The following is a 22,200-nucleotide window of genomic DNA, read 5'->3' on the forward strand; positions in this document are numbered from 1 at the left end:
CACTTGCATGCCATGCCGTTCGTCTGGTGGTCCCGGGTACTGTCCGCCCGATTCGTCCGTCTGTGAAGAAATGTGAATGTTTACCGAAAGCACACACATTAAATCAACCAACTTTTCCTATCTCCGTCGTTGGGATCGGTTTCGCCAGCGTTTGGATCATCGGACACAATCACGATCACGCAGGGAAAATTTAATGGAAGGAAACAACAAGATGTCTCGTGGAATGGTGCATAATTTAATAAATTTGTTACATTCCTAGCGGAATAAAATATTGGGCAGAAATCAGCAGAAAATTTTTAAAATATGTTTGATTGGTTTATATTTGTGTTGTGCTTAATGAATCATTTGACGAGATTCGTTCACATGAATCTTTCACCTAAGATTCATTCAGATGGATTCATGAATCTTTGCGGATTCGAATCTTCAAAGCTTAATGAATCTTTCGAAACCTTAATGAATCTTCGCGAATCTTTCATTGATCTGTCATGAATCTCCTCGATTCTTTCATAGGCGTGGAGAAAAAAAGGGGGTCCCTCAACCCATTTTTGGCTTGTGACTTTTCGTCATTTGGTGTGTCTTTGGGATTCATGAATCTCTCGACGAAAGATTCATGAATCCCTTATAAGGCAGAGATTCATTCAGATTCATGAATCGGAATCTGATTTACACAACTCTAGTTTATATCCAATTTTGAAAGAGTTTGAGGTATTTTTTAATTATTTAACCTAAGGACATACACATTCCTATTCCTCCTAACCCTGTGCCCCTTCCCCGTATGGATGTTTAACATCGTGCGCTTACCAACACGGAAGTATATCACCCGATTGTGGCCAAGTTTTGCTTTGGTGTTTTTGTTTTGACACCAATCGCACCACGGCCAGACAAAAATGGAACCTGCACCCGAAGGATGGTGAAAGTACTTATGTCTCGTGGAGTTTGGCGCGAGTTGCAAACCTTTCCTAGGCAGTATAGGACATACCAGGCGTGAGTGAAGGGAGAAAGAACGTTTGATTAATGCCCTTTGACCGAACACGGAGACACAAACGTGTCTAAGACCGGTTGGATGCATTTCTAGCTGTTCGTTAATTTAGTTTTATTCCCTTCTCTACACTTTGCAGTACTGATCATGACCGACGCACTCAAGATGACCGACCTGCAGCAGCGCGCCAGCATCGAGTTCGAGCGGCAGCGCCACCTGGCGAACTGGCTGATCGAATCGAGCCCGCACATGCCGAAGCCGACGGCCGCCCAGCAGAAGCAGCTGGCGCAGCACCAGCAACAGCTCCAGCACCAGCAGCAGCTGCAGCTTCAGCAACAACTCCAGCAGCAACAACAGCCGCCTCAGAAGCAGAAAGCCAACGGCGGCAAGCTGAAGCCGAGCCCGATGTTTCTGCTGGCTAAAATCGGCCACCTCGGCGGAGGAGGAGGTGCTGGCGGAACCGGTGGAACGGGAGCGGGTACCGACTCGCTGGCGGCGTCCACCTTCAACTCGCAGACCAACCTCCCGCTGCAGATCCTCTCGCCGGCCGGCGGCGGGCGGGACGGGAACAAACCGAAGCTGCGCCGCTTCAACTCGCACGACACCAGCGCCAACATGTTCTCGGTGGCGGAGTTCGAGAACGCGCGGCTGGCGCGCCGGAACGAGCTGGAGAATGCGGCCCTGATGCGCCAGCGCCAGAACCGCTACAAGCTGAACTCGCTGTCGTCCGGCGGCGGCGACTGTTCCACCGGCGAAAGCAAGGGCTCGAAGCTGAGCTCGAACGATCCGAGCTCGAACGAGCCGCTCTTGGCGGATCAGTTTCTCGAGCGGTTCTCGTTGCCGCGCGTCATCCGGCTGTCGTACACCTCCTCGGCGCAGGCGGCCACTCTCGGGGACCAGACGATGACTTCGTCGAGCTCGGCCGAGTCGAGCAGTACGGCGGAGTCGCGTAGCCCGAACGGCACCGGACAGGCGCTCATGAACGCCGGTGGGAAGCTGGCCAAGTCGAAGAAGTCCAAGGGATCGACCGCCGGCGGTGGGGACCTGTTCCTGCTCTACCGGTACATGCGCAACTACCGGAGCTACCACGTGTTCAACACGAAGGCCGGCACCAACCGGAAGAAGGGCTACAAGATACCGCAGGACTTTCCCGGTAAGAAAATGCTTCAGCACAAAATGTCAAAAGCCCATTTTATCACAATTTAATATCTGGTAAAAATTCATTTGTTATTCAACAGTGGATCAAAAAGCATACATCTGTTATGCTTCGCCAAAGAAGAAAGTTTCTTTTGAACTACTTTTGACCTATTTATCCCAACCAGTGTGTAGTTGTGAAAACTTACCCCGCAGAATGATTTATTGCTCTTGGTCAAATTTTCATTATATCATGGTTGCGTTGTCTTTACGATCGTGTTTAATTAGAAGAGGCCTCTTCAGTTGTTTTCATCTTCGCGTCCGCGGGAGCCGATTATTAATCAGAGTGAATTTCTTTTTCACATTTTGTGACTATCGCACGTAGCGGCTTTTCCATTTCTTCACCGAATCACCGGCGTTCAACAATTTGTTTGTTGTCTGTCAACCGTGCGCACTTGTGATATGATATGGTCCACCGAGAGAGGCGTCGTTGTTGAAGCGTTTGAGCGTGACGAGCAATGTCTGGCACCCATCCGTGTTTCGCGGCCACACGCGATCCCGTTTCGAATGCATCATCAAATGCACACGACGATTGGCGTTCGGCTTTCTTTCATCATTGGCGCATTTAGTTTTCAAATAATGTTGTCAACTCAAATAGCTTGTTTTCGACATTTTGCTTTTTAATAACCCGAGACACGATTTTTTTTTACGACCGTAAAGATTGTCTGGATGTGTTTTCGGTTATCAAAAACTGAAAAACGTAAAATAAAACTCTTTGAGAAAATGGAACAATGTTTAAAAACTAGGGGCTTTAAACATTTTTTGTTAAAGTTTGTTCATTATTGGTAGTTTTCCCTCTATTTTTACAATGTTGTTAAAGATATTTAGTTGCAATGTTTCTTATTTTCAATTCCGCTTCCAGCAACTCTACTATATTTGTTGTTATATTCTTGTTGTTTTGTTTTCGGAATTCTCACTGTTTAATAAGTTATATGACTGTCATGAGCTTTTCACTACTTCACAGTTAAATAAATATTCTTTATTATTATTTTTTGCCAGAAACCTCATCTAAAACTAATTAGGAACGCTTCTAGTGAATGCTTTGTAATGCAAACTTGAAATCGTTCTTCGCTGGCCATTTTTCTCCTTCATTGCAATTCGGGCTGACCATCAGAACCGAAAAGCCTCCGATTTGGAGTCCCCAGTGCATTATCGCTTTCCGCGTGATCAGCGCAACCACCCACAGAACCCCTACCAAACAACCCCACCCTTCCCCAACCAATGGAAACCCGTAGCCAAGGGATCGGCGGATGATGACGCACCATTTCTCAACCATTTTCCACGCATCGCGCTACAATTCCTCCGCAATCGAGGCGCGCTTCGGCCCGATGGCCAAACCTTCGCTCCACACGGGCAGCCCTTGGAGGATGCGGTGGCTGCGTAGGGTCATAGCGAAGATAGCATTTGCATAATTCAGTTTCGTTCGATTGGGTTCGCTCCCTCCCCCTCCTTCTGCCCCCGACGATCAACTCTCGGCGGTTTTCCTCTCCATCTCCGTTGTTGGGATTGGCAATGAAAATTGCATTATGCAGCGGCGCGCCGCTCGTCCCTTTACCCCCGCCCGATGGCCCGGTTTTTACCCCGGTCCCATCTCCTCCACGCATGGGAGGTTGTTGTTTTTCGTGGGTGGAAAAGGAATAATGCAAAGGAAAACACAATAATACACGCGCTTCGCGAAACTCCCAATCGGGCTCCAGCGGACTGGGGAAGATGCATTCCGATGAGATCGGTACGGTTACTCGAAGAAGTGTTCTAGTAAGGCAAGCTAGGGGGAAGAAAAAAAATCAAACACACCCTTCAGCCTAGCCAGTTACTAGTGGGAGGAAAATTTGGAATGGGGAGCGCAGGCGGGCGGAGGAACCCACGAAAGTATGACGATGCATTTTTAATTGAGCGCGCGAAACGGCGGAGATAGATATGGAAGGAAGGAAAATTGCATACCGAACCGTGCACCATTATTTATCGCATCGTTGCGATCTTCCACCCTCTCGCTATGTGTGTGTGTGTGTGTTTGTCTCGTCTTGTGCATTTGCAACCACCCCGCAAGTGACTTTCTCTCCCGCTTCTTTTCTCGTGTTGCTGGTTTTTTTCTCATTGCATCAAACAAAAAAATGCATCGTCAAACTCTCGTTGCATTAATAATGGGCTGCGAATGTGCAAAAAAGCGCCCACACCCCCCCCTCCTGGGTGGAGCCTTGGGGTGCGGAAAAGTACTGTATCAGAACAGAATTTGTCCGCATCATCATTAATCAAACATGGAGCCGCCGCAACAGCTAGGAGGCTCCATGGCATGCGCTCCGGCATGTGATAGATTACCACCTCTTCGTATTGTGTCGAGTGACAAAGCCAGGACCAAGGCACCGGAAAGGAAGAAGGTGGGCAACGTTGGTCGTTTGTAGATCATTGTCGCAGAGTCGGACCCCCGATCGCCTAGCATTTTAGATTTACGTCCCTATAGAGGTGATATTCACGGGCGACGGCCCCAAACCCACCGCTTTACTGGTGGTTTGATAAGTTTGTGTAATATTATTTAATTTTTTAATGGATGTCTCACAAGTAGATAAATTTCGCTAACTTACAAAATAACTGGAAAATTAAAAAAAAAATCTTTGTTTGCTTTTTCAAACATTAAACTTTAAATATTTTTTCTTTTCATATAGTATTCAAAAGATACTTTAAAGTTTAATAGCAACTTTTCAATAGTTTTCTCTTTTCATATAGTAAATTATTACTAAACCATGTTAGGTTTTTCTTTTTCTTATAGACATTATTCAAAACAAACGACTTTCTATTTGCTACGATCTAACTCATTAGCACAACTCAATCTTAAATATGCAAAAAAATAAGTCCAATTTTTAATAGGCCCCAATCACATCTAAACGACATCGTAAATTGAAACGTTATGAAGATATCCAACAAAATTCTCCCTGGTGATTAATCAAGCTAAATAATTGTAGGGTTTCATATATCATCGTTTTTGCACCGTTCGTTCCAAGACTTTATCAACCCGTGGAGGCAAATTATTGTGTCTATTGCTCGTGCATGACAGTTTTCCTATTCCTTTTCTTTCCCTTTGCACCCCTGGGGCTCATTGGGGGAGCGCATCGGTCCATTCTGATGCATTGTTCGTCCGTACGACGCCTCATTACCGCACGGATCGTAATATGTACCGCAAAGCTGCACAACACCCGAACGAACGCACGAACCGATGCAAAACCGCCGATCGATGAGCGCATCGAGGGCGTACCGGGATGAATCGTCAATTACCACCAAAGTGCCAAAGTCCCGGGGGGAGGAACTGCACCGAGGCGGGTGGCAAAACCCGCATATCATTGCCTGAACTTGAACGATGGAACGAACGACCGACCGTCCCGCGGTTGGCATCCATTGTTTGTGTACGCCGATGACGATCTCGAGATCTTCCGGGCGGTTCGACACCATCGGTGCTTGTATTCCGTGGCCGCTTGGAATCCGTGCACCAGTTGATCGAGTTTCAGTGATCATGAATACTTTGAACGGTGGCGAACCTGTGTTGGTTTCAAGCCCGAGAAGGGCGGGCAAGTGTCAGGTTTAAGGTGAAGATCGTGTAAATCTTAGTTCAAGTTTAACTTACATTAACGTTATCCAGCTTGAAAGATAAAATACTAACCAAGTTTTGGTGAAATTATTTAATTTATTTCTGCACTAAATATGATGTATAGTATCACTCTTGTTTGCATCTTTTGTCAGCTTATTCAATGTTCGCAGTATTTTAAAAACTATGCGCAAACATTGCGTTATTTCTTTGTACACGAATTGCCTCTTTGCTCATGGGATAATTGCAATGTGTTGCGAGCTGCAACCAATTTCACACAGTTCCTAGCGCAAACCTTTACGCCATCTGCCCCAACAGCTGTTCCCGGGAAAGGGAAGCATTTTTCTTGTGTGAACTTTTAAAATAAATTCTCATCTGTTTCGTTGGCCAGTGTTTGCGGTTCAAGCAACTACAATCGAATCCCACCGAAAGGGATCATCTATATACCGCCCGTTTCTTGGTTGCCAAAACTCTAGTCTTTGCTCTAAATCGCAATGATCTTCTCCACTCCACAAATAAGGCTATCTACACGATTGTTAAATTATGCATATCAAGTGTATCAATACAAAACCTACTGCGTAATACAGTAGACATTTGCGGATCATCCTCATACATCAAACACTATCTTATACGACCGGCTATTACTGGAGACAATTAATGAAATTAAATTAAGATACGGATTTGCTCACGAAACGGGATAGCCTTATTAGTTGACACGAAATTTCAACAGTTTACCACGGTTTTCATGTTGATAGCAATTTATGAACTGTGTTTTTTCTCGGGGCATAAGAGAGGAACGTAGCAAATGTTCAGAAACACCATCTTTGGCTCGTTAGCCTAATTACTTTTTAGATCGTTCGACTCCCACACGGGAACTTGTCCCCATGGCTTTCTCATAATAGAGCCATTTGTTTGCATGTTGATGAGTATTTCTTCTTTCCTCGCCGGGAACACATCGGGGTAAAAAGGCAAATGTATTGCAATATGGCTACCTTTCGAGTTTTCAAATCTTCTGCTAAAAATCATCATCATTCGAAGCAGTTCATTATGCAACAGAGCACCTGGGCATGTGTGACGACCGCCCTACTACTATACATCACCCAGGGGAAAGACAATAAGCGCTAAGGAAAGCTCTTTTAATCTTCAGAAGCTCCCCCGGAACGGTAGCACCGTCCGTTTTCCGTGGGTGGGAATAAAGAGAAACGCATGCATTCTTTAATTATCTGTCATTTTAACGATCGTCAAAGGGGGGAAATCTGGGAACGATCGAAGCACGCGGTCCACAACAACGAACGGCCGTGTCCAGCATAGGGGAGACGGTAACATAACTTACGCCGTTCCGTTGATATGCTAATGTGGGAAACGATCGCTGACAAATGGTCAAAGGGTAGAAAAAACACAGCAACAAACGAGTGGCCATTGGAAGGTAGCAATCAGCTAGTAGCAGGAGAACGGATGGGAAACACCAGTTACTTAGCAGATTCCATTATTACGGTGGCATTTTTCCAATGGGAAGCCATAGATAACTCCTAATGTGGGATATGAGGTTTGTCTCTAATCGGTGTCATAAACCTGTACTTTTTTTGTGGTCTGGCCATAACAATGGGTTTGATTTAATGTCCAGTCCGTCTTTGGGCTTTTAAAGATACCAAATAAAAATACAACCAACATCACGGTGCAGAAAATAGTTAATAGTAGTACCTGACATTACATTGTAATAAATGTTGCAAAACAGCAAAAAACGAGGATACGACCAATAGCATACAGTGTTTCGATCCATATAATGGAATGTTTCACTAGGTAGAGATAATATTTTAAACGCACAGGGAATATTTTCAACCGGTTGAGAGAACTTTGTAATCATATAGGGGAATGTGTCAGAAGCTCCCCGGTAGATTTGCACGATTCCCTTAGCTGTCTGAAACATTCCCCTATATGATTGCAAAGTTCTCGCAACCGGTTGAAAATATAACCTATGCTTTTGAAATGTTCTCTCTACCTAGTGAAACATTCCATTATATGGATCGAAACCCTGTAACCCCGATTAATGATTTTACTATTTACCTAATTTTGTTTCCTCTTTTCGCTTCAGGTTACTTCTCCTTTATAAACGACAAGGGCGCCCCGACGGCCACCATCTACACGACGATCGTACAGCTCGTGCGGGACCAGGTGTACAAGTTTCTCTCGCTGGAAAACCTCTCCGCCTACACCGAGTCGCAGGGTAAGGGATACAATTAATCAGTTGTCCCCCTGGAGAGGACGAGTCTAGCTAACGTTCCCTTTCTTTCCCTTCTTCGACAGGAGACAACTTTAGCCACAAAACGCACTACGTGAAGGCGACGGCCAAGGCGGGCCAGGTGTACCGACTGCTGGCCGTCTTCCAGGACGGTGATCACAAGTCGTCGTCGTCCTCTAGTCACAAGGATCCAGCGTTGGCCGGTGGTGGTGCCGGGAGTATCGGTGGGCGCGAAAAGGAGCGTGGCAAGTACGCGCAGCTACTGGACGACAATCGGCAGGTACGGTGGGGTAGGGTGCATCCTTGGGTAGTCGGCGGTGAACTGACCCTCTTTTTTTCTGCTGGCTTTTATCAGATCTACTACGTTTCGCTGTCGGCCAAGGGAAAGTTCTACGAAATCGAACAGCACAACAGTGCGCCAATGTTGCAGAAGCACGGAAGCTTCGGCACACCGGCGCACGGTGGTCTGCACAGCGGGAACAACACGAGCAGCAGTAGCGGTGGTCACGGACATCTGGCAAACGGCGGCCACCGGAAACCGAAGCAGCTGAGCAGGGACTGCGTCCATCGCATCGGATTTATCATGCAGTCGGATGTCAGTCTGCCGCTCAATCTGAAGCTCATATCGCCCCTGGCCGGGATGCCCTCGACGGTGCCTGGTAAGTGTCCTCCAAAGACCAAAGTCGAGTCATGTGTGGTCGACCGGCTTTTATGCTCGAAATGTCTCAAATTATTCCACCACGCTAATGATCATTCTCCGCTCCACACAGAATACGTGACGATCGCGAAGGCAAGCGAGGAAAACTTTATCATTGCGTGTCCGCTGGACGAGCAGCAGCTCACGACGACACTGACCCTCACCAAGCTGCACCTGACGCCGCAGATGAAGTTCGCCAAGTGCACGATGGGCTTCGAGAACGAGCAGCACATGTTCCTCAACCCGAACGTGCAGACGGTGCTGAAGTTCTGCCAGTTCTCGTGCGATAACTTCTTGCGCCTGGTCGAGTCGGAGACGAACGCACTCGAGCTGCTGCAGCAGCTGCAGATGCAGGTGACGGTATCGCCCACGCGACACTCGTCCGCCGGTGGTGGACTGGCATCCCTGGGCCAGCAGACGGGTCCGAGTTCGCTCGGATCGAACGTTAGTGGTGGTGGTGGAAATCCGAGGGAGTCCAGGAGTGTGGATGTGTTGCGGAAGTTTGGCCGGCTGTTCGGCGGTGGAGGTGGTGGATCCGGTGGTAATCACGATCGCAACGGTTCCGGCCACGAGAAGGAAGATTCCATCATATTTTTAACTAAAAATGACCTGGAAAGTCTCGAATGCAGTGGCCGGGCGGCGATCGAAGCAGACCTCCAGCAGCAGCAGCAGCAACACCATAGTTTGGTGGATGACCATCGGACGCTTCACGGGATGGACGATCATCAGGGACAGCAGCCACACTCGCTTCCGGCCACTTCCGGTGGGTTGCGTAACAACGAGAAGATGAAGGTGTTTACACCGAACGGCGCAAGTACGGGGAACGCGTCCAAGAAAGCTTCCACGGGCCGGTGGTTTAAGGGACTTGGACGTAGCTCGGGTGCCGCCGGTAGTGGGGCAATATCGGCCGACGACGAGTGGGATAAGCGGACCAGCCTGGACCGGTACAAGGACATGTCGAAGCTGATTCAGGAGCGTTTCGGTACGCTCGGGATGCTTTCGTCGCGTGCCAACAGTTCCGATATGATCAGCGGAGGTTACGACGATGCCGGAAACACGCTCGTAAGCCACAATCCGTCCACCGGTCGGGGTGAACTCGAGCAGCATCATCACGGCGGCGGGATTCGTGAGAAGTGTCTTTCGCTGCAGCACATTGAGCAGAAATCGTCCACCGGAGGAAAGAACAAACCGGACCTTGTGCCACCGCATCACGTGTCCGGTTCGCTCCGGGGGGACGATGACCGTGAGCAGGAGGATCAGACAACCTCTTCGGAACTCGGTGACACGCTGTTCTTCCCACTCCGTCACAGCAGCAACCAACAATCGTTCATGACGCAAAAGCTGTACAGCGAGTTCCACGTGAAGACGAAGCAGTACAGCAAGTCCTCCTCCAGCATCCAGCAGCTGTTGCATCTGGCCTCGAACGGATCCCGACCCACCCCGCCCAAAGGCAATCGATCGTCCATGGGGATGCCGTCAGCGAAGGGTGCCCGGGCTTCGAACGGTGAAGTGATTCTCTCGTTCGAAGACCTTCGCTACATGCACGGCATGATGGATGACAACGGGAACGACGACCGTGGCGTCGTTGTGCCACAACAGGACACCGAACGCAATGTGGCCCGCGAGAAGCGAACGAAAGTAGTCTCGCTGCAAGAACCGGTTCCATTCCGCACGGAGCGAAACATCCTCGACGATCTGCCGTACAGTAGCGTACGTGATTCGATCCTCCTCCAGGACGGGCCCGAACTCGGTGGCGTACCAACGGAAGGAATCTACGCCGAAATCTGTGCCGCCGACAGTCCGACGGCACTCGGTCCGGCACTCTCCACCACCACCACCACCACCATCACCACCGACAACAGCCGGAGCAGCAGTCGAACGTCTCCGGTGCCTCCTCCGCCGAACCATCCCTTAGTAACGGTCGTTCGGCCCGAGAAGCGCTTCGTTAGCATACGGATTAATGTGCCACCGTGTGACAGTGCGGCCGGGTCCGGCTCGGTTAGCCTCAATCCGGCCGGCGGGGGAAACATCACGAGCGCCAGCTCCAGCACCAGTCGCTGCTCGTCCGTCGTCTCTAGTCCCATCGAAGACAACATCTACAATACGATCAAGTAGGCGAAGGTGGCGAAGAAACAAAGGCAAAGAAAGTTGATGAAAAAAAAAACTATGGCTGCGAAGTTGCCACAGGCAACGACGACCAAAGTATTACCGGAATTTGTGATAAACCAACCAGGACGACCGAACGACCACGGTGCAAAACAAACACGATACAGGAAGGCAAGAAGGGCAAGAAGTGTGACCCCCCCTTTATGTGTAAAGTAGTAACTTTTCCTCCGCCACATCGGACCTCGGCGGGAAGTTTTTCAACATTTATTAATTTTGCTAGAAATTACGAAACAAAAGAATTACGAATGAGAACCGCCTTTCGGGCGATACATTTACGAAATGTATCGTTTTCTCCTTGATGGATTTTAGTTAATAGATATCAATTTCCTTATCCTTATTGCTGCGCGAACCAATATCTCCGACACTGTTAAAACACACCTCGGGAGCGACACCATGGGGTGCAAATGGTTTCACTTTACCGGACGAACTTTGGTTTACACTTTGATGAAGGCACGATATCCACCGGATGATCGCCAATTCTTCCCCAGGAATCCCTTAGTAAAGTGTGAAGTGAACTCACGTAAGAATTCTAAATGGATTATTGGTTTGTCTTTGGGTAGGCAAAAAAAAAGCAAAAGAATTAAAGGAAGAGCAAATTGTAGCACCTTGAGATCGCAGATTTATAAAAGGACATCAAATCCCCCCCGAATCATGACACGATAAAGTACGATCAATGATTTGTTGTATGTACGTTAGGATAGGAAAAGGAAACGACAAACGTAAGTAAAGCTTGTATGATAAGCACATGGGTAGCGCATAAAGATTTATTTAATAAAAAGTAAAGCTGGAAAGAAAGAAAAACATTGTGAGACGTTTGAGGAAGTTGTGAGAAAGAGTGTGAAACAGCTCAATAAAAATGTGTTTGAACGAAGCATAGCAAAACCTGGTTAATTAATTAACACTTTTTCATATCACTTCGCTTAAGTACAATCTACTAAAGCTTTTAAGCATATTAAAATAAATTCAACTGTTTTTAAACAGTGTCTTTTAATTTAAAGGTAAACTAAAATGAGCCCCCAAACAAGTTCGTGGAAGTTCCCAACATTTCCAATTATTTTCATAATACATCCTCGCTGGTAAATTTCATCATTCCCGCCGATTTCGCAATCTCGGCGAATCGAATCTCGCGATGATGATATTTCGTTTCTGATACCAGGGCAGCATGTTCGGCAGCAGGAAGCCTACAGTCAGGAATCTCACAACGCGTGCGAGCGAGACGCCATATCTAGTCATCCTAAGGGCGAGACGGCACCAGAGTGCAGCACGTGCTACCTCCTGGCAGGTTCTTTGCTCCTGGTATTTCAACCAGAGCCGGTCGTCTGACCGGCAGCAAATTGAGACGGACCTGGAATCCTTTTTTCTTAAATAAAATGATGAGCGGGGCGAAAAGCGTTTTGGACCCGGACTGCGTTTTGGAGTCGACTGCAATGAGCCGAACACGTTGTATTGAACTTTTCTACAAATTTTTTTTTTTTTATTATTTAACGCTTTTCCTCAAGCTTCTTAATTTACATTTGGAAAGTTCTGTCGACTTCCATGAACTATGAAAATGTTTACTGAATGAACTGCAATGATTCATTCGACGTCCGCAATAGCCTCAGTATCCTGTCCAGATCCTGCCAGTCCTCGGGCATATCGTCGAGCACAATTTTAAGCAGCTGTAGTAGCATATTGAATTCCTCCAGCAGTTCATTTACTCTCTCTCTTTTGCTTTTACGGTTGACTTTTTCTACAAGGACGGAAAAACAGAGCCCAAATTATTGTAACAAATATCGCACACCCATTTGCCAAGCGGACTGACCTTTGCTTTTCCTTTCCCGTTTGAATTCCTCCTCCGTTGCTCGTATCGCCTTCGTGCAAGACTTCCGCACCTGGGCACAGAAGACGACTACCTCTTTCTGGTTGAGTTTGGAGTTTCCCTCGATCATTTCCTTCGCCTGCCGCTTGCTGCGTACGTTCATCGTGCTCGTCTGCATTATCCGCTGCTGTAGCTGCGCTAGAAACGACACCATTTGGGTCTCGGCAAACTGGGTCGGATCGTCCAGTACCGTGTGCACATTCGATATCTCAAACTCCTTCATGAAGCTACTTTCCTGCTCCTGCCTGCTACTCGAAGGCTGGCTTCGTTTGCCCGTTGGCTTTGTGTGGTCTTCTGGCGCATCTTGGGAGGACTGATGGTGCTCGATCAGCTGGGAAATTGAATCACACGAGGCGCCATTCCGGTCGTACATCCGATAGTTCAGGATCTCGAGAGCCAGCTCGGTTAGCTCCGGGCCTCGAATATTCAACATTGCAACTATATAATACAACTGGTTTAGTTTTATAGATTCGTAGAGTAGGGAAAACAATACGGCCAAGTAGTCGTATGATCTCAAAACTAACTTCTTCGCCAAAGGGATTTGTTTTCAACTGCTTGGTCAAGGTACGTGAACATTACCCCAGGTAGCATCATTTAGTCCAAACTGACATTTGAAAAGGTTAAGACTCGCACCTGAAAAATTCAAATAAACAGTTGGAAATATGTTCAATAAATATTTTTAGTACTTTTATTAGTAATTTTTCTAGACCATGTAAAGTGATACCATTTCTTCGCTCGGTCGCATTCTGTCCAATAATTTATTTCATTTAATGCCCTTCCTCACGTTATCTAGCACATAATATAACGTTCGCACACTGTTTCCGTGCTAGGGGTTCTGTCCTAGTGTAACACTGTACAATCATAAATGGACGACCCTTTTTTAGCTTTAAAGATTTTGGATGCTCAATGAATCAATCGTTCCGTTATCACGTGTTATTACACACTCACACTAGAAGTTTGCGGATTCCATCTAAACAACAGGGAAATCAGGAACGGTAATAAATATTAAACTAAAACTCAAACAAGGAAACAAAACTAAGGAAAAAGTTAACCATTTTTGCTTTTTTAACGAGTTAGGTTCACATTTTGCTAGTGAAGGAGATTTGTCGTATCTTGCAATCACCCTTCCGAATGCCTTCGCGTGGAACTATTCCTATACCTGTCTCGTTGTTCGCGTTGATTATATCGTCTTCAGGGTTCAGAATTTCTTGCCACCCTCAAAATCGAACGGCCGCTGCGTGGCCTGATGGCCACCCTGCGTAAGGATAGGATCGGAGGAAAATTTGCTATCACATCCACGTCGTTGTGTTGGGGGCTGGTGTTGGTCGCTGATTTCGCTGCCACCACTGCTTCCGCAGTTTCGTGCCTGCTGTCCTGGGGTAAATTGCACTTGTCGCTGCTGTACCATCGGCTGACGGCGTCCCTGGCCCTGAAACCTGTCCGTGTAGATATCAACCGAGCGGGAAAACCTGTAACATTCAATGTAAAACATTAGTTTTATCATCAAGCAATAAGGGCAACTTGTTAGCCCCAAACCTGCTGTTCGATGGACTTTCACGAAGGAAGGACCCGCTGCTACTGCTACCGCTGCTACTAACGCCCGGAAACGAGTTGAATGCCGGAGACATCTTCAAGTCACCGGCCGATGATCCGAACGCCGACGTCGGAAGCATTTGAAACGGTTCCTCGAGCTCGCGATTCAACGTAGCTCCGCCACCAGCTCCAAAGCCCGGAATGGCGAGAATGTCCTGCAGGTTAACGAGCGTCGCCCGCGGATCACCTCTGCTCAGTGAGAGCTGATGCTTTAGCTGAGAAATGTTTTGATTCAACAGGTACACCCCGTACAGAAGCGCATTCGGTGCTGGACCGGAACGGCAATGCAGTGGAAACCTTCAGAAAAGAACAAACACAAAAACTGAACTTTTTACACCTCCTTTCGAAGAAATACAAAATCCATCTTACTCTCGATCCATCGTCGGTAGCAGTTTAATGTGATCCACTATTTTCGATCGGGATCCGTCATATTTGATGGGATTGCTGAAATCGTTAGAAAAATGGTGACCCATTATTGATGGTCTTAACGAATGCCTTGTTCTAAGCTTACCGCAGTGGAATATCTAAAAAGGAGGAACACATCATCACAGCGTGGGCAACAAAACCGAGCGCTACACTAAGTGCGAGCGCTGGCGTTGAGTCGGTGTAGGATTCAGCATTCGGCAGCGGCACATCGTTAATGGTGTAGATGCCTTGATTCGTCTGCAATATGATGAATAAAGAAAGTTTAATCAAAGATACCATTGCCACATTCATCTCAGTTCATCTAGTAAGCTATGATTTTGAAATAGAACCGATAGTGACCATTTGAAACGAAAAATGTGTATTTTTATCAAAAAACAACCCCAAGTCTCAGAGTCCTCACCGGTTTGATGTAGTAAATTCCATTCAATTCCTTCAGCAACCGATGGCGTACCATCAGAACCTTTCCGCAAACCTCACGAACGCTATCCTTCTGGCTGGCGTAGGCCATCTTCTGCTGGTAGAGTTGTTCCTTCTCTTTCCCATAGTTCCGGTAGCGCTCCATAAGCGCCGATTCACGTTCAATATTCCGATCGCTCAGCATGTTCAGTTTATTGCGCAAGTGCTGCAGCACGCCTTGCGATATTCGATCCCGTTCCTGTGTCAGCAGCCGACATCGAAACCGAGCCCGCTCAATGTCTCGCCGTAGATCCTGTCCGCGCAACAGTGCCACCGGATCGATCGGTTCGCGCTCTTGGTACAGCAACCGACTCAGCTGCTTTCCCATGCCACCCGCTCGCCGCTGATGTTCGGCAACCGTCCGATACACCAGCATGTGTTTGCTGCTATCGAACAGCTCCAAGTTGAGACAGTAGGCACTCTTCATGCTGATGCGATCGATAAGCTCCTTGACACTGTCCGCTTCGTAGCGAATTCGCCGCTGCCGCTCCTGGACGGCCAGGAGCTGTTCGAGATCGTAGCTATCGAGCACCTCCGACGTAAGAAATTCCATGTGCAGATAGCGTATCTTTAAATTCGTTTCCGTCGGTTCCGCCCAACGGGTCGGCGTGGCGGTGGCACCGAAGATGGGTTGAAACAGTGCCCCGCCAGTGACCACTTCTCCGCTAGCCCTATCGCTGCCCGCACGGCTAGTGCCGTCTCCCGGCGATATGGAGAGCTTTTCCATGCCACCGCCGTTCATGAAATACCAATGGTTTTTGGGCGGAGAGCACGAACCGTACTGGGGGTGCGGGGAAAGGGGAGAGGAATTATTGCTAGTATCACAGTGTAAGACATTGTCCGCGGTCCCACGACCGGCTCTTCCTGCACGGCGTGCCGTATCGATCGGTATCGTCGGTGTCACCGTGGACCCGGATGAGGAGAATTTTGCTGGTGTTTTTGGTATGTTGAGTGTATCTTCCGCTAAACCCGGTCGCTTTTTCTGTTCTTCCGGCTCCAGGATGCAGCTGGCGGAGGTGAAAAATCCTCCGTGCATCTGAAAGACGAGGGTGTTGGGCTGGAGACGCTTTTCGCTGCGCCTCACCAGCGGAACCAGACCCGAGAAGTAGACGCCCCATACGAACAGCACACGATCCTGCCCAGATTTCCCATCCATTTCGACCGTTTTCTGCGTGGTCCTTATCGTCACTTCGCTTGGAACAGCATCGTCTCCCGCCTCGTCAGCTGACCGCTCGCAAGCGTTGTTGTGGTCATCGCGAATGTGTACCGCCGTCGAACTTCCGCCACGGGGTTCGTTCCTGTGCATCCATACACGTACGCACACACATCGGAGGGAAGATTTGATTGTGGCGGGGCAGTCGATTTCCGCCCACAGTACGTTCCGATGCAGATCGAGCTTTTCGCTGGTGTAGAACGGGGCGGACTGGGGCGTTTGGTGAAGCGTATAGTATACGGTACATTTGCGACCGCGTTCACCTGGGCCCAGCTCGGGCAGAACGATGTTGTGGCCAGAAATCTGTATTAGGCTACGCAATCGTAGCTGCTGCGTCGACAGCGGACTCCAGTCGCGACATCTTGGGCGGTCAAACATTTTCTGCAAATGGTAAGATATCACGAAATGAACAAGACTTTTATCTGCTTATCGACCGTGCGACGAAACGTGGCTCATGTATGCATAACAACAAAAAGAACTATGACTCAAAATCAACTAATTCAAAATTAACAGCAAGAAAGGGGAGCAAAACGAATTATCCTCGACGACGTGGAAGATTTTGGGAAACTGCAAGCAGATTAAAACTATCTTTAAGTGAACCAGCACGATTATTAGTGGTTGATTGCAATGGATGAAAGCATAGGAAATCCATTGCATAGCTCTACTGCAATGCATTATCACAGCTCCGCATTTCCTATTTCTGCTCTACATTCCATTAGGTTGCGCATAAGCGTGAACTGTTGGTCTTCAATTGTGATAATTAAGTGAGCGTGGTTGCGTTAATCGATAAGAGCATTTTTAGGAACAGATAATGAGTTTCCATTGCATCAGCAGAACCGAAGCTGAGAGTTGTGTTTGATGTGGGAAAGTAAACTAAATCAACCACACCAGGAAACTAGTGGCGAAGTAACCAAACTTGGCAGTAATTTCATGGCCAAATTCGCATATGTTATTGGAAAACCGATATCCGTAGGACCGCTCGATTGGGTCTGCTGCGGATGTTAGATTTAAGCTTGCTAGATTTCCCGACGTTCAGCAGTACCGACACATTCGATGGCACTACTTTCACCGCACTTTTCCACCGAATGTTTACCTCATTTTTTCTCGATTCTCGCGATGGGAAAACTGTTTCACGAAGGTGTACTGCTCTACTAGAGCGCCGTGTTCACGGGCCAAATCCACAAACAATGCTAATCGATACGAAGGTCGTAAACTACAGTTCAAGCAATGCGTTGTTTACGTTTGGTAAAGTGCACCAGCTAGCGTAAAGGACCGTTCACGAGATTGATTAGAAACATAATACGACTGTAAAAATGACTATTATTTGTTCAAAACGCGTATCGATAACACTTTGCTTGCTCGCGACTCAAGAGTTTTGCACGATACATTTGACTGCTCTCAAGGTTGCTGGAACGAAGCAATACTTTTCTTCAGCAGGTTGGTATGTGCCGTGTGCTGTCAATATTGATTTTTTAGATCGAAAAGCTATAAAATATACGGTGTTTATCACATATTTATTTTGAAAGAATCATTCCTATCATTGCATTTTATTGAATCCATAACTTCATTTATAGTCAGGATTATGTTGATATTCTATTGTTTTTAAAATTAGTTTATTCTTCTGTCAAAACGCTGCACATGGACGAACCTTAAAACAACAAATATTGTTGAACAACCTTGAGTACTAAGTTTCTTTCAAAATTGTGAAACATCAACTTTTGACACCGATTCGGCCATGTTGGCGTTTTGAAATATGGTTAATTTCGGTTATTAGCCAACCACACTGGAATTCTCATGCAGCAGGCTAAAGAAGTTTGTTGCAATTACATAATGAATTTGCACAGCATATCCTCAAATTGTTGTGATACCAGTAACATTACACATTGCGTTTCATTCATTAGTGTTTTAAGTTTTAATTTTATAAACAACATTATTTTAAACTAAATTGTGAAGATCTCTAAATTCTCAAAACCAATCCATATTCGGAAAACCTGGTTTCAACAAAAGCTCACAGTTATCCCTCACTAATCTTTATTCCGCAATTTCTACATTTTCAACCAGAAATCTCCTTTGTTTTAAAAGAATACAACAAGTATTATTACACATACTGCCCAGTTCAAGGATGCATTTTCTTTCAAAGTCCCAACCCCTTGTTCCATACACGTTTTTGAATTATTCATTTATTTATTCATTTTATATGTTACTTCATTATTATCAAGGTTTTGTGTACTTCTTTTTTAAAATAAAACAACTTTTCTGCTTCTCTTTTTAACACAATTGTATGATATATCTATTCAACAATATTTATATGTATAGAGCTTAAATTATCAACCTGTTCACAAACAAATCTACAAATATTACATTTTTCTTGCTTTCTCTTGCTGAACGTGTGTCTGTAATCCATGTGTACCTTGTGGATTAATGCATTGTTGTTTTTTTTTGTTTACTTTCTCGTAGCGTTCTATTTGTATTTTGTATGGTGTATATAGATTTATCATACTTACAATGCTTACTTTTATATACCATTCGTCACTTATCGATATTCTTTTGTATTTTTTTTTTTACTTTACTTATGCATATATACAAACATATATGGTTTTCTGTATATATGTATGTATACATACATACATGCGTGTGTGTACGTTATATTTGTTTAATGTGTTTTATGCTTTGCTGTAATGTAGATGCACTCAATCCAATTGCTGTTCATTTTTTAGTGTTTTATGTTATATGCTATGATGCTGTACGTGTGTATTACTAAGTTGTTGTTCCGTCCGCTAAACAAGCAACAATGCTCTGCACTTGGATTCCCGCGTACATAGGCTATCCCAGGTGTGTGTGTTTTTTTTATTTCAACTGTACTGCCTAAGGGTACATGGTATGAGGTTTCCGTGTTTTTACAATCTTATCCTGGCTTCCCACGTCCAAAAGTGTCCTTCACCGCGCCCAACCGTTTCGTCATTGCACTCAAGTAATTCATCCGTTTTAACCGATTGTTTGACAAAGCTCAAAAGCCATCGATCGCTTGTCGTGGGTATGGTGCACACAATCCAATAACCTCAGACCAGTTCATTCCATTTTTGTTTGCCGAACTACAGTTTATCAATGCAAAATGACTTATCTTACCGTACCGATAGTTTTTTTTTATGGCAAAACCTAATCATCATTATGATAAACAAGCCAAAGATTAAACCGGGAGAGCTCGGTGATGAGTTGGTGGGGTGAGGCAGCATCATACCATAACGTGGAAACTATTCCTCGAAGAAGAAATTCGTCTAAATGCTCCGCATCGATCACTTCCCGATTTCTTAAAGTGATGTTTACTAGTATCTCTACCCTCGTGTGACTACCACCGGGAGGGGGGAGGGTTTTACGTTAAATATTTTTGGTCCATTCCACCAGCAAAAGGTACTTGTAATACCGATACGCCGCTTTCCAACCGGATGCTGGAAAGCCAACAATCCAAACGAAACGGTTTTCTTCATTACTTTTGATAAATCAGACAACCGGCAGCAAGGGGGGCTGAGAGACATGAATTGCATCTGGCACAACTATGCACGCAAACACACTAACGTATGTGAGGTGCAGATTTATGCTGCACACAAAGGGTGTGATAAGTAGAGAGCACAACGTTTAGCCTGGAAGGCTGGTAGGTAAACCTCATGAATGATCTGTTTGCTTTGCGTCAATACTAGGGAAGCGGGTAGAATAACGTAATCCGTAAACTAAACCTGCTTAATGGTGTTTCCTGCTGGCAATGAGATTTTGTGTGTGTCTGCTTAATGTTGGGGTTCCTTAAGAACCATGCACTGAACAAAAATAAACTTCTACTGCCGCACTAGGACAAAGACTTTCAAGTAGCTCAAGTATGGAAGCAATAAATTATACAACTTAATACATGATGGGTACACTAGAAGAAAGAGAAAAAAGAACAACATACCACAAAAAAGCTACATTTGTAACCTTGCGGTATGTAACAACCTGTGGTATTGCTGGGGTTGCAGATTTATCTTGTGAGTATATACTAGGTTCTTTAGAAAGTAAAAAGTGCTCGGATCGTCGGGATTGCCTTGAGAGAATCTAGGTAATTCGATAACTTTTTTTCCTTTTGTTCACTATCCGCGTGGAGGTTTCTCCCGCGGAGAAATTTCCTTTGTCACCGATCGAATACGACAACTGTTCTACGAAGGGGGAGGGAGGTGATGACATCTGAAGGCGTTCGGTCGAATACCTTGCGAGGACTAAAGGAGCAGGACTTGGACCGGAAACTGCTGGCATGTTTTGTATGTTGATTTCTAGAGGAAGAAATCGTTAATCGTTCTCCACATTGGATTGTGTGTGATCGTATCTACAAGGAAAAGTTAGGGTAGAAACGTCCGCTCGGTAGGAGTTTAACTCACTTTTGAAAGTTGAAAACCATTTCCACTATTTGCTGTTTGTCTTGCTTTTGTGTCCCTTGCCTTCCCTTTCAGTGTGTTTACTGGTGTGTCGTGTTTTATATGTGTCCTAACCATCTATATCTTTCCGCCAAGCACCGAACTTTTCGACTGTTTGGCATGCAGTGAGTGTTGTGTGTGTTTAAGCTGGGAAAGAAGGGTTTTGATCAAACGTACCTATAAAAAAAGAAAAGCAAATTCTCTTTTTCCTGCCCTTCTTAGAACGCTCTTTGCTCGTCAATATTATTTTGCTGTGCACCTAAATACCGTCTAATAACTCTTGTCTATATGTACATTCAAAACATTTAAGCTCTGCAGGAATCTGCACATCCGTTAATAAATCCAGGATCATGGGCCGGTTGGATCGGCTTGCATTCCCATCCATTCCCACAATCTGCTGATCACACATACATCCTACACCTGAACTAAACATACGGATAAATTATTCTAAACTATGTCCGCACGGTTCCTAAACTGATTAACCTTTTATCGATAAGCATTTCATGACTGCTACTGGTTTGCAGATGGTGTGTGATAATGATATTGTGTGTGTGTGTGTGTGGCTTAGTTTTTTTTGTTTCACTTCTTCTTCTCGTGTTTTTATTTTTCTTTTTTTTTATCGCCCATTACGAAAACCGATCGCATCATGAAACGACCAAACTAACATTCGCCATTGTTGTACCAATAGTAAATTGATACCTCATACTCATTAATGCTCAAGTGTACCGTCATGATGGCAACATATTTTCTTCCGTTTTATCGCTCCAGCTCGACGACTCCACACAAAGTGTTTCACAGAAAACAGTGAATCCCAGTTGCAACTCAACAGCAGAATCGTATGTTCTTATTGTAACAGCATCTTCCGATGAATTTTTAATCTACATGACGATGTTCTTAAATGGGGGAAAAGGTGTGTAGAATCGTCCTGGCTTTAGTTGTTGTAAGAAATAAATTATCCTTCATCCGGCAAAAACTATAAAGACAGACGGGGGACTATTTTTTGTGAAAATCGTGGAAACTCTTCCCATACCTTCGAACAACCCAATTCAAAGCCCTACGCCAGGAGCTTGAAGCCCTGACTTTTTATTGCACATTTTACCATTATTGCCAGTCCGAGCGATACACTAGCAGTTAAATAGGGGAAAAAAAACATCAATCAGAATCGTGAGATCGTAACGAACGGTTCTCAGAGCATGTCCAATAGTTCATAAGAAAGACCATCCCCAATCGATGACAGTTTCACTTTTAAACGCACAAGCAATATAAGAAAAACATTCACCGTAGAATAAGTTATCAGATCATCATAATGGAGTTCCACATTTGATCACAAATAGTGGAAATATGCTCTTCTCACGCACGTTTCTTTGCG

General features: G+C 45.7%; 3 protein-coding genes across 3 annotated transcripts; 1 reads left to right on the top strand and 2 right to left on the bottom strand.

Moving 5' to 3' along the window:
- The first annotated feature begins 1,118 nt into the window (after positions 1-1,118).
- On the top strand, positions 1,119-10,927 carry LOC131262951 (uncharacterized). Its single transcript, XM_058265056.1, has 5 exons — positions 1,119-2,132; positions 7,840-7,971; positions 8,055-8,266; positions 8,342-8,645; positions 8,757-10,927. Exons 1-5 carry the CDS (start codon positions 1,127-1,129, stop codon positions 10,796-10,798), a joined length of 3,696 nt encoding a protein of 1,231 aa, XP_058121039.1. The 5' UTR covers positions 1,119-1,126; the 3' UTR covers positions 10,799-10,927.
- A 1,358-nt stretch (positions 10,928-12,285) lies between these two features.
- Positions 12,286-13,249, bottom strand: LOC131263778 (uncharacterized). The gene is made up of 2 exons (XM_058266032.1): positions 12,651-13,249; positions 12,286-12,578 (listed from the first exon to the last, which is right to left on the bottom strand). Exons 1-2 carry the CDS (start codon positions 13,138-13,140, stop codon positions 12,403-12,405), a joined length of 666 nt encoding a protein of 221 aa, XP_058122015.1. The 5' UTR covers positions 13,141-13,249; the 3' UTR covers positions 12,286-12,402.
- Positions 13,250-13,442: 193 nt separating this feature from the next.
- On the bottom strand, positions 13,443-17,765 carry LOC131262332 (UV radiation resistance-associated gene protein). The gene is made up of 6 exons (XM_058264309.1): positions 17,489-17,765; positions 15,127-16,776; positions 14,812-14,963; positions 14,670-14,744; positions 14,244-14,597; positions 13,443-14,176 (listed from the first exon to the last, which is right to left on the bottom strand). Exons 2-6 carry the CDS (start codon positions 16,771-16,773, stop codon positions 13,906-13,908), a joined length of 2,499 nt encoding a protein of 832 aa, XP_058120292.1. The 5' UTR covers positions 16,774-16,776; positions 17,489-17,765; the 3' UTR covers positions 13,443-13,905.
- Positions 17,766-22,200: the final 4,435 nt, after the last annotated feature.

The sequence above is a fragment of the Anopheles coustani genome, chromosome 2, assembly GCF_943734705.1.
Source record: "Anopheles coustani chromosome 2, idAnoCousDA_361_x.2, whole genome shotgun sequence".
Lineage (NCBI taxonomy): Eukaryota > Metazoa > Arthropoda > Insecta > Diptera > Culicidae > Anopheles > Anopheles coustani.